The sequence below is a fragment of the Delphinapterus leucas genome, chromosome 1, assembly GCF_059928025.1.
Source record: "Delphinapterus leucas isolate spDelLeu-1000000601 "Yukka" chromosome 1, BTC_Dleu_Yukka2, whole genome shotgun sequence".
In the NCBI taxonomy this organism is placed as follows: Eukaryota; Metazoa; Chordata; class Mammalia; order Artiodactyla; family Monodontidae; genus Delphinapterus; species Delphinapterus leucas.
Window position 1 is genome coordinate 40,981,455 of NC_143129.1, and position 12,939 is coordinate 40,994,393.

At 43.3% G+C, this 12,939-nt stretch overlaps 1 protein-coding gene and 1 long non-coding RNA gene across 2 annotated transcripts; one reads left to right on the forward strand and one right to left on the reverse strand.

Moving 5' to 3' along the window:
* Window positions 1–562: 562 nt before the first annotated feature.
* Window positions 563–10,766, forward strand: LOC149750482 (uncharacterized). Its single transcript, XM_089919274.1, has 4 exons — window positions 563–1,307; window positions 9,661–9,819; window positions 10,295–10,347; window positions 10,608–10,766. The coding sequence occupies exons 1-4, from the start codon at window positions 1,064–1,066 to the stop codon at window positions 10,764–10,766; spliced, it is 615 nt and encodes a 204-aa protein (XP_089775400.1). The 5' UTR covers window positions 563–1,063.
* On the reverse strand, window positions 2,978–4,145 carry LOC149750483 (uncharacterized). Its single transcript, XR_016392563.1, has 2 exons — window positions 3,766–4,145; window positions 2,978–3,144 (listed from the first exon to the last, which is right to left on the reverse strand). It is a non-coding gene; the product is annotated as an uncharacterized LOC149750483 (long non-coding RNA).
* Window positions 10,767–12,939: the final 2,173 nt, after the last annotated feature.

A 12,939-nucleotide genomic window follows, 5' to 3' on the forward strand; every position in this document is an offset into this window, starting at 1 on the left:
GAAAAAATACACAATGTACACGGGGGCATATGCGAAGAGGACGCTAGAAAGGGACGAGATACATTTGTGAAAAGAACTGGTCATTTTTATAGTCATGCCTTAATTTTTTCACCCTTGCCCTGTTTCACAAATAGGAAAACTGATTCCAGGGGAGCTTAATGATTCATCTATGTCATCTGGGCTCTGGGTTCCAGCTCTCGCCTTATTAGGGGATTTCCTGACAGCTCCTGCAAATCTCTGTGGGGATGTGGCAGTGAGTGGGGGACAGAGGATGATAGATCCTCTTTCACGTGGTCCTAAACACACCTCTCTCCTCACTTCCCACCCGAAGCAGGGGCTGGAGGCCCAGGCAAGATACATGTGCCTCTGATGGTGGCTGGCAGGGCTACGTCGTCCTCACTCTCTTCCCCAGGGCTCCCCATGTGCCCAGGTATAGCATCCCCCTCCAGGCTCTGCCAGGACATTGCTCTTGGTGTTCGGTTGGCATAATGCCTCTATTTCCACAATTGGCACTTCCCAGATCAATTGTCACCTAACTGTCACACAATTTGGTTGGTTCAGATGACTGTGGGCTTTTTAAAATCGACTTCTCCTTCAAAGGATAAAGGTTTGTCATCAACTAAGGGATTCAAATCCTGTGGTGGAGACTCCCCACGGTTCTGACAGAACATGGTCAGGGTGCTCTGAAGGAGTTTTTGGCATTTATTCCATTCACTCGACGAGTGTATGTTGAACCTATTTGTTGGTGAGGCACTATTCTAGGCCCTGGGGATACAGTGATGAGAAGGTTTCTGTTCTTGTGGAGCTTACGTTCGTGTGATGAGAAACTGACAATAAACAAGCAAACAAATAGATGGTTGAGGTAAATTCACATATTAATTAAGAGATCAGAGGGTGATGTGGCAGAGAGGTTGGGAAGCCAACTTTGGACCGTGTGCTTGGGGAAGACCAATCTGAAGATGACTTCTTTAAGAGGGAAATGCTATCTCAATGCCTTTTGAGGCCCTCCTTTCCAGCGGTGAGAGTCTAACATTCTCTGCACCCAACAGGTTCCCGTGGAGGGATGAAAGACAGGGAGGAGAAGAGAGGTTCCAGTTCCCTGGGCTTCCCAGTCTGCCGGCTGCTAAGTACCTCTGAGAAAATCTGCTTCCAGCTAACGAGGACCACCTATCCTGGGAACCTCGGTACATGGGACAAGAACCTCCTGGGTAGACCCCTTGGCAAGATGAATTGGACCAACTATAGGTTCCAGGATTCCAGAGCCAGTGGTGACGTCTTAGACAACACCACACAGTTGTTCAGCTTGGGTAAGATTAGCTGAAAGTGAGCCCTGGGCAAAGTGACTACTAATTACTGTTAAATAATTGTCTCACCATTTAGTTCTTTAAAAACCCTATGGGTTGAATACTATGTCCATCTCACAGATGAGATTATGTGACTGTCTTAAGATCACACAGTTAGAAGTACCTGAGACTGGGTCATGGGACCCTAAAGCTCAGGCTCTTTCATGATATCATCCTTCATGCTTGTTCTCCTCACCCCCACCAACCCTCCTCTGCTTTTTCAGGATAGGCCCTTGTCTTTCTGACCCTAGGTAGACACCCTCATGCTGTCTGTCATCCTTGCTGAGAACAGGTGTGGCCTGTTCTCAGCAACCCCCGGCCAGCAACCCCCAGCCAGAGCCCCAGGCTCCCGTCTCATTGCTCCAGGCTTTTGGAGCGCAAAACACCACAAAACACCAAGCCCTGTGACTTGGTACCTCATCTTGGGTAATTCCCTGCTGGTGCCATGGGCACTAGAAAGATCTGGTTTCCGAGTCCCCTCCCTACCCTTTGCCCAGAAGTTGGGCAGGAGCTGTTAAAGAAAAACTTAGTGAGGTCAGCTATCTTACTTGAAAGAAGGCAGAGAGGAAGTGAGCCATTGAGGTGCTTGACACAATTCCAACTGGCCTTGGTGCCCCAAGAGGCTGTAATTGGTACTTCCACTTTCAGATATTATGTATCGTCAGTGGGTATTAAATTGCCCTAGTGATCCACTAGGTTCCCTCCACCCCACCCTAGCAGCAGTCTCTGCGTTCGGGTGTCTGAGTAGCCAGCTCCCAAGGTGTGTCTGGAACGTGCCACCTGCTATAGGGGCTGAATCATTCACCTCCATTTTAAGAGGGAAGGAATAGGAAGAGGCCCGAGTGTAGGCAAGAGCGCTTCGGGTTTAGAATTGAAAACTCCAGTCCTGGCTCCAGCACTCAGCAGGGGCCAGTGGCTGACCCTAAATATCTATACAGAAAGAGGGTTGGGTTAGAAATGTTTTTTAAGATTGCTTCTAACCCTGAGAATCCAGGGACAGATTATGGCTGGATAGGGGATGGGCTTGGGGTCTTCATCCCTTGATGTAGGAGAATTTTTTTCAGTGTGGATAATATCACCATCACCTCCTCACTTGAGCATGGGCAGGTTCTCACAGCTGCCACCTCTGCCTAGTTCCAGCCCAATTACCTGGTATCCTGACCACTCCTCACCCCCTCACATGCCCCTCCCTGGGGATGGATCACCTGCACCCTCCTGGTTGTCTTTTTTCTGGATATCCTGTCATGTCTGGTAACCCTTACTTCTTTGTAAGAATGGCAGAACTCAAGAGTAAAATGATGGCACAATGGCAACAAAATGTAGTATTCATAAACACACAATTTAAAGTTGGAGAGATGCAGGTTCAAGTCTGATTTCTGCCACTATCTAGCTCTATGACCTTGAGCAAGCCTGATCCCTGAGAGTTGGTTTCCTTACTGTAAGGTGGGAATAATAATTGTTCCTACCTTATTGCCTGTTTATGAAGCTTAAATAAGATAATGAATGTGCCTGGCATATATTAAGTCCCCAGTGTAAGGCAGCTAATATTACTGCTTAGGATCCTGTAGAGCTCATTTGTATATGTGTTGTCTTGGTCAGTTTAGGCTGCTATAACAAATTACTGTTTGACTGGGTGATTTATAAACAATTTATTTCTCATAGTTCTGGATGCTGGAAAGTCCAAGATTAAGGCACTGGCACATTCGGTGTCTGGTGAGAGCCCACTTCTTGTTCTTAGATGGCTGTCTTCTTGCTGTGTCCTCGCAGGTTGGAAGGGCATGAGGAGACCCTCTGGAGTCTTCTATAAAAGAAGTAATCCCATACATGAGGGCTCCACCCTCTTGACCTACTCACCTCCCAAAGACCCCGTCTCCAAATACCATCACCTTGGGGTTAGGATTTAACATATGAATTTTGGCAGCACACAAACATTCAGTCTACAGCATGTGTTAAAGAATTACTCTCGGCTCTCACACCCTCTTGTGAGAACACCAGAATCACAAGTAGCTGCTGGACAATCATCAACAGGAAGACACTGGAACTCACCAAAAAAGATATCCTATATCCAAAGACAAACGAGAAGGCACAATGAGATGGTAGGAGGGGTGCAATCACAGTAAAATCAAATCCCATAACTGGTGGGTGGGTGACTCACAGACTGAAGAACACTTATACCACAGAAACCCACCCACTGGAGTGAAGGTTCTGAGCCCCACGTGAGGCTTCCCAACCTGGGCGTCCGGCAACGGGAGGAGGAATTCCTAGAGAATCAGACTTTGAAGCCTAGCGGGAACTGACTGCAGGCCTTCGACAGGACTGGGAGAAAAGAGACTCCACTCTTGGAGGGCACACACAAAGTAGTGTGCACATCGGGACCCAGGGGAAGAAGCAGTGACCCCAGGGGAGACTGAACCAGACCTACCTGCTGGTGTTGGAGGGTCTCCTGCAGAGGTGGGGGGGGGGCTGTGGCTCACTGTGGGTACAAGGCAGCAGAAGTTCTGGAAAGTACTCCTTGGTGTGAGCCCTCCCAGAGCCTGTCATTAGCCCCACCAAAGAGCCCATGTAGGCTCCAGTGTTGGGTTGCTTCAAGCCAAACAACCAACAGGGAGGGAACCGAGCCCCATCCATCAACAGTCAAGAGGATTAAAGTTTTACTGAGCTCTGCCCACTAGAACAACAGAGCAACAGCCAGCTCTACCCACCACCAGTCCCTCCTACCAGGAAGCTTGCACAAGCCTCTTAGATAGCCTCAACCACCAGAGGGCAGACAGCAGAAACAAGAAGAACTACAGTCCTGCAGCCTGTGGAACAAAAACCACATTCACAGAAGTATAGGCAAGATGAAAAGGCAGAGGGCTATGTACCAGATGAAGGAACAAGATAAAGCCCCAGAAAAACAACTAAATGAAGTGGAGATAGGCAATCTTCCAGAAAAAGAATTCAGAATAATGATAGTGACGATGATCTAGGACCTCAGAAAAAGAATGGAGGCAAAGATCGATAAGATGCAAGAAATGTTTAACAAAGACCTAGAAGAATTAAAGAACAAACAAACAGATATGAACAATACAATAACTAAAGTGAAAACTACACTAGAAGGAATCAATAGCAGAATAATTGAGGCAGAAGAACAGATAAGTGACCTGGAAGACAGAGTGGTGGAATTCACTGCTGTGGGAGAGAATAAAGAAAAAAGAATGAAAAGAAATGAACACAGCCTAAGAGACCTCTGGGACAACATTAAACGCAACAACATTCTCATTATAGGGGTCCCAGAAGGAGAAGAGAGAGAGAAATGGCCAGAGAAAATATTTGAAGAAATTATAGTCGAAAACTTCCCTAACATGGGAAAGGAAATAGCCACCCAAGTCCAGGAAGCACAGCCAGTCCCATACAGGATAAACCCAAGGAGAAACACACCTAGACACATAGTAATCAAATTGACAAAAATTAAAGACAAAGAAAAATTATTAAAAGCAGCAAGGGAAAAATGAAAAATAACATACAAGGGAACTCCCAGAAGGTTAAGAGCTGATTTCTCAGCAGAAACTCTACAAGCCAGAAGGGAGTGGCATGATATACTTAAAGTGATGAAAGGGAAGAACCTACAACCAAGATTACTCTACCCAGCAAGGATCTCATTCAGATTCGATGGAGAAATCAAAAGCTTTACAGACAAGCAAAAGCTAAGAGAATTCAGCACCACCAAACCAGCTCTACAACAAATATAAAGAAACTTCTCTAAGTGGGAAACACTAGAAAAGAAAAGGACCTACAAAAACAAACCCAAAACAATTAAGAAAATGGCCATAGGAACATACATACTGATAATTACCTTAAACGTGAATGGATTAAATGCTCCAACAAAAAGACACAGACTTGCTGAATGGATACAAAAACAAGACCCATATATATGCTGTCTACAAGAGACCCACTTCAGACCTAGGGACACATACAGACTGAAAGTGAGAGGATGGAAAAAGATATTCCATGCAAATGGAAATCAAAAGAAAGCTGGAGTAGCAATACTCATATCAGGTAAAATAGACTTTAAAATAAAGAATGTTACAAGAGACAAGGAAGGACACTACCTAATGATCAAGGGATCAATCCAAGAAAAAAATATAACAATTATAAATATATACGTACCCAACATAGGAGCACCTCAATACATAAGGCAACTGCTAACATCTCTAAAAGAGGAAATTGACAGTAACACAATAATAGTGGAGGACTTTTAACACCTCATTTATACCAATGGACAGATCATCCAAAATGAAAATTAATAAGGAAACAGAAGCTTCAAATGACACAATAGACCAGATAGATTTAATTGATATTTATAGGACATTCAATCCAAAAACAACAGATTACATTTTCTTCTCAAGTGCACATGGAACATTCTCCAGGATAGATCACATCTTGGGTCACAAAGCAAGCCTCAGTAAATTTAAGAAAATTGAAATCATATCAAACATCTTTTCTGACCACAACGCTATGAGATTAGAAATCAATTACAGGGAAAAAAATGTAAAAAACACAAACACATGGAGGCTAAACAATATGTTACTAAATAACCAAGAGATCACTGAAGAAATCAAAGAGGAAATCAAAAATTACCTAGAGACAAATGACAATGAAAACACAATGAGCCAAAACCTTTGGGATGCAGCAAAAACAGTTCTAAGAGGGAAGTTTATAGCTATACAAGCCTACCTCAAGAAACAACAAAAATCTCAAATAAACAATCTAACCTTACACCTAAAGGAACCAGAGAAAGAAGAACAAACAAAACCCAAAGTTAGCAGAAGGAAAGAAATCATAAAGATCAGAGCAGAAATAAATGAAATATAAACAAAGAAAGCAATGGCAAAGATCAATAAAACTAAAAGCTGGTTCTTTGAGAAGATAAACAAAATTGATAAACCATTAGCCAGACTCATCAAGAAAAAGAGAGAGGACTCAAATCAATAAAATTAGAAGTGAAAAAGGAGAAGTTACAACAGACACCACAGAAATACAAAGCATCCTAAGAGACTACTACAAGCAAATCTATGCCAATAAAATGGACAACCTGGAAGAAATGGACAAATTCTTAGAAAGGTATAGCCTTCCAAGACTGAACCAGGAAGAAACAGAAAATATGAACAGATCAATCACAAGGAATGAAATTAAAACTGTGATTAAAAATCTTCCAACAAACAAAAGTGCAGGACCAGATGGCTTCACAGGTGAATTCTATCAAACATTTAGAGAAGAGCTAACACCCATCCTTCTCAAACTCTTCCAAAAAACTGCAGAGGAAGGAACACTCCCAAACTCATTCTATGAGGCCACCATCAACCTGATACCAAAACCAGACAAAGATACTACAAAAAAAGAAAATTACAGACCAATATCACTGATGAATATAGATGCAAAAATCCTCAACAAAATACTAGCAAACAGAATCCAACAGCACATTAAAAGGATCATACACCACGATCAAGTGGGATTTATCCCAAGGATGCAAGGATTCTTCAATATATGCAAATCAATCAATGTGATACACCATATTAACAAATTGAAGAATAAAAACCATATGATCATCTCAATAGATGCAGAAAAAGCTTTTGCCAAAATTCAACACCCATCTATGATAAAATCTCTCCAGAAAGTGGGCATAGAGGGAACCTACCTCAATATAATAAAGGCCATATATGACAAACCCACAGCAAACATCATTCTCAGTGGTGAAAAGCTGAAAGCATTTCCTCTAAGATCAGGAACAAGACAAGGATGTCCACTGTCACCACTATTATTCAACATAGTTTTGGAAGTCCTAGCCAAGGCAATCAGAGAAGAAAAAGAAATAAAAGGGATACAAATTGGAAAAGAAGAAGTAAAACTGTCACCGTTTGCAGATGACATGATACTATACATAGAGAATCCTAAAAATGCCACCAGAAAACTACTAGAGCTAATCAGTGAATTTGGTAAAGTTGCAGGATACAAAATTAATGCACAGAAATCTCTTGCATTCCTCTACACTAATGATGAAAAATCTGAAAGAGAAATTAAGGAAACACTCCCATTTACCATTGCAACAAAAAGAATAAAATACCTAGGAATAAACCTACCTAGGGAGACAAAAGACCTATATGCAGAAAACTATAAGACACTGATGAAAGAAATTAAAGATGATACCAGCAGATGGAGAGATATACCATGTTCTTGGATTGGAAGAATCAATATTGTGAAAATGACTATACTACCCAAAGCAATCTACAGATTCAATGCAATCCCTATCAAATCACCAATGGCATTTTTTATGGAACTAGAACAAATAATCTTAAAATTTGTATGGAGACACAAAAGACCCCGAATAGCCAAAGCAGTCTTGAGGGAAAAAAATGGAGCTGGAGGAATCAGACTCCCTGACTTCAGACTATACTACAAAGCTACAGTAATCAAGACAATATGGTACTGGCACAAAAACAGAAACGTAGATCAATGGAACAAGATAGAAAGCCCAGAGATAAACCCATGCACCTATGGTCAACTAATCTACGACAAAGGAGGCAAAGATATACAATGGAGAAAAGACAGTCCCTTCAGTAAGTGGTGCTTGGAAAACTGGACAGCTACATGTAAAAGAATGAAATTAGAACACTCCCTAACACCATACACAAAAATAAACTCAAAATGGATTTGATACCTAAATGTAAGATCGGACACAATAAAACTCTTAGAGGAAAACATAGGAAGAACACTCTTTGACATAAATCACAGCAAGATCATTTTTGATCCACCTCCTAGAGTAATGGAAATAAAAACAAAAATAAACAAATGGGACCTAATGAAAGTTCAAAGCTTTTGCACAGCAAACGAAACCATAAACAAGACGAAAAGACAAACCTCAGAATGGGAGAAAATATTTGCAAACGAATCAATGGACAAAGGATCAGTCTCACAATTATATAAACAGCTCATGCAGCTCAATATTAAAGAAACAAATAACTCAATCCAAAAATGGGCAGAAGACCTAAATAGACATTTCTCCAAAGAAGACATACAGATGGCCGAGAGGTACATGAAAAGCTGCTCAACATCACTAATTATTAGAGAAATGCAAATCAAAACTACAATGAGGTACTCACACCAGTTAGAATGGGCATCATCAGAAAATCTACAAACAACAAATGCTGGAGAGGGTGTGGAGAAAAGGGAACCCTCTTGCACTGTTGGTGGGAATGTAAATTGATACAGCCACTATGGAGAACAGTGTGGAGGTTCCTTAAAAAACTAAAAATAGAATTACCATATGATCCAGCAATCCCTCTACTGGGCATATACCCAGAGAAAACCATAATTCAAAAAGACTTATGCACTGCAATGTTCATTGCAGCACTATTTACAATAGCCAGGTCATGGAAGCAACCTAAATGCCCATCAACAGACGAATGGATAAAGAAGATGTAGTACATATATACAATGGAATATTACTCAGCCATAAAAAGGAACGAAATTGAGTCATTTGTTGAGACATGGATGGATCTAGAGACTGTCATGTAGAGTGAAGTAAGGCAGAAAGAGAAAAACAAATATCGTATATTAACGCATGTATGTGGAACCTAGAAAAATTGTACAGATGAACCGGTTTGCATGGCAGAAGTTGAGACACAGATGTAGAGGACAAATGTGTGGACACCAAGGGGGAAAAACCACGGTGTGGTGGGGATGGTGGTGTGCTGAATTGGGCGATTGGGATTGACATGTATACACTGATGTGTATAAAATTGATGACTAATAAGAACCTGCAGTATAAAAAAACAAACAAAGAAACAGAAAAAAACAACTAATACTAAACTTTCTTTGGGTTATTTGTATGGAGATATGTTAATATAAATGTTTCAGACATTACATGAAATTTCTAAAAATCTTATATCTTCTGGTATAATGTTATAAGTCATAATTCTAGTTATTACTTTAAAATGTATATCTCAGAAATAACTAACAAAACAAAACAAAATAAAAGAACTTCTCTATCCCTTTCTGCAGAGAACATCACCACCCTGAAGACAGGCACTGACCCTAAAGAACTCAGCAGGTGGGTGAGAGAAGGGGTGGCCCATGCAGGAGTATCAGGGATCTTGGAAGACGGTCTGCTTGGCCCCCATTTGTGGACTGGTGTGGGTGGGACCATGGCCATGGAGGTTGGGGCAGAGGAGAGAGGCTCAAAATGGGGGCAGGGGATGGTTGGCTACTGGGGATGTGGAAGCCCAGAGGTGAGAGAGCTCCCACAGAAGCGGGGAGGCCCCAGGGCAATTTTGTGGATGATCACCGCAGCCAGCTGGGGCCATCCTCATTGTCTTGTTTGCTTCCCTCAGCTTAGGCACAGCAGCCACAGCTGTTTCTAGCTCCATCGGTGCCGTGGCCCTCATCTTGCTGCTGGTGGGGCTCTTGTCCATGACTCTGAAGAAACGGAGGCATGAGAGTGAGTTGAACGGCTGGCCCTGGAGCTGGGAACCAGGAAAGAGGAGAAACCAAGGGCAGAGATGGGATGTCTTTCCTATGGGGCAGCCTTGGGGGAGGGTAGAAGAGGGCAGGCTATAGGGTCTGTTCTCTGGAGTTGCCAGGGACTCAGCACATAGCAACAAGATTTATTTATGGTACAAATTCTTTATGCTAAAAGCCATACATAAGCAATCTGTATAGATATGGTTTATATGCATCAACTAAAATAAATATAGATGCCAAGCTCATCTAAATACTAACCAAAATTATAAAGTATACCAACAGTGCTTACTCTCCCTGCCTCTTCCTGGGCACTTAGCTCAGTCTCAGAGGCCCAATGGGTTGAACATGGTGGATTTTGCATTCTGAAGTCCAACCCTAAGCCCAGTAATCAATCAAGGAGAGATGGTTACTACCTCAACTCAGGCTGACTCTGAATTTATTAATTTTTCGAGGACTATCTAAGAAACAACTGAAGCATCAGACCAACCTTCTCCACAAATCCTTGGTAAGGAAATAGTGGAGTCATACCTAGAGGGGCTCCTGGTTATCTCTGCCAGGATTTCATGCTGTTCCTAGGTAGACCCCATACAGGGGTGGTGATAAGGCAGAGAACAGCCCTGAAAGAAATGTTCTCGAAAATCAAGGCAGATCTAGGGCTTGCTCAGCAAAAACCCAATGTTCCACTTGCTGTCCTATAGGGGCCCCAGTAGCTGGTTTTATCTTTGGAAGTGGCTGGTACTTCTAACCTGTGTCCTATCTCTAAAGGAGCTTTACTGCCATGCTGATGCCATATATTCCAACGTGATCAACTTGGCCCCCAGGAAAGCGGACGACTTCGCTGTCTATGCCAACATGCCCCCTTTCAATCGCCCCAGAAGGACATCACCAGACCAAGTGGAATATGCCTCCATTGTATTCCACTGATGGGAAGCCAGTGAGATGCTTCAGAGAGGAAAGTCAGACCTGTGCCCCAGCTAGATCCTGAAACGGCTTTTCCTTTAGATGTGTGTGTGTGTATGTGTGTGTGTGTGTGTGTTTAAAGTGCATAAACCATATTCTGATGGAGGTAAACGACTGGGTATTTCTTCTAATTTATTGGAAACAAAGTGCAGTTATAATGGAAAGGAATGACATCTGAGAGACAAGGGACACAATCATTCCAGCCATTTCTCTCCGGCCCTTTCTTGCCCTTGCCCTTCCTGAGGCAAGGGCTGAGGAGTGGGGCTCGCACCACTCAAGGACCAGCTTCTGTATTTTGTCTCTCTTGTTCTGCCCTGTCAGGAATTGACACCCTGTAGAGGTTAATTCATGAGTCACACTCACGTCTGGAGACGTGAATGGCTGATTGCTGTGTCTATGTCTTCACAGCAGCTTTGCTGGACTATGTACCAAGTGTGGGGAGAGGAGGCATGGGAGAGCTACAAGTATGTGTAAAGTCTTCTTCCTGAGGGAGTGAACGCAGAGAATTCGGGACCACCTGGGACAGGAGCTGGGGAAGGATCACCTGGTGGAAGTGGGTACATGTCACCACCAACAAGTGTCTGCTCCGTGGGAACTTCGGAAGATGTCTGGAACTTTGCAACTGATTCATTCCTTCTTTCCTTCATTTAAAAACATGCATTAGGGCTTCCCTGGTGGCACAGTGGTTAAGAATCCGCCTGCCAAGGCAGGCGACACGGGTTTGAGCCCTGGTCCTGGACACGTGCCGCGGAGCAACTAAACCCGTGCACCACAACTACTGAGCCTGTGCTCTAGAGCCAGCGAGCCCCAACTACTGAGCTCGCGTGCCCCAACTACTGAAGCCCGTGCACCTAGAGCCTGTGTTCTGCAACAAGAGAAGCCACTGCAGTGAGAAGCCTGCGCACCACAACAAAGAGTAGCCCCGCTTGCCACAACTAGAGAAAGCCCGCACGCAGCAACAAAGACCCAATGCAGCCAAAAATTAAAAAAAAAAAAAAAATCCTAAAAAAAAAAAAAAATAAATAAAACATGCATTAAACACCACCATATTCTAGACCCTGGGAATACAGCAGTGAATCCAACAGACAAAACCTTATTCTCATGGAGCTTACCTTCTAGGAGGGGGGCAGTGAACAAATAAACAAGAAAGTACACAGACTGTCACATGGTAGCATGTGCTATGGACCAAAATAAAGCAAGTCCTGGAAGGTAGGGACACACCAGGTGGGAGTGGGTTGCTATTTTGTATTAGATGGTCAGGTACAGGCTTGCTGACATTTGACCTGAAGGCAGTGAGAAAGTGAGACCTGAGGATAAATGGGGAAGAGCATGTCAGGCAGAAGGGACAGCAAGTGCAAAGGCCCTGAGGTGGAAGTATACTTTACATGGTCAAAGAATATCGAGGATGTTAGTGTGTCTGGAGTTGGCCGGGGTGGGGGCGGGGGCAGTATGGGGAGATGAGGTGTGTGCAACAAATCAGCACCTGAGTTTGGGAATCAGTGGTCTAAGGCAGTGTTTCCCACAGCATACTCCATGCAGTGGGAGTACAGGGACCCCTGGTCCTTTGGGGATCATGCCTCTGGCTGCACCACTCTCTCTACTCCCGCTGCTCACATTTGTTAATCTCCAGATATTCTCCTCATTTATAGGGGACTCCTGGTCTCTGCTCCACCCTGATCCTGTCATCACTCAAGGTTATTTCGTGGCAGTGTAGATGATCCTCCCTACCTTTGAGCTTAAAGTTTCCCAAAGTGTGTTCTTCCAGTTATGAGAGATGTTAATGGATGTTGGGATGTAGAGAGTAGGTGAGATCTATGACCAGATAAGTTTGGGAAATAATGAATAAGTAAAGAGTAATGGAGAAAAATAATTTTTCATTTAAAACCAAACATGATAGAAGCCACTTCTGTCTTCGAAGGAGGGTATGCCATACTGGTTCACATCAGTAAGAAAACACATTCTTTATGGCTCCTTCCACTCATAGAGAGTGGAGAGGGGAGGAGGAAGTAGAAAGGAAACACAAAGATTTCTAAGCCTCTGCCCTCTTTTCTGTTGATACTGGGCAAGTCCAAGGGCAGAGAGTCCTTTGTTATAGCACAGATGTAGGGTGACCACACACCCTGGTTTGTTGGGGACT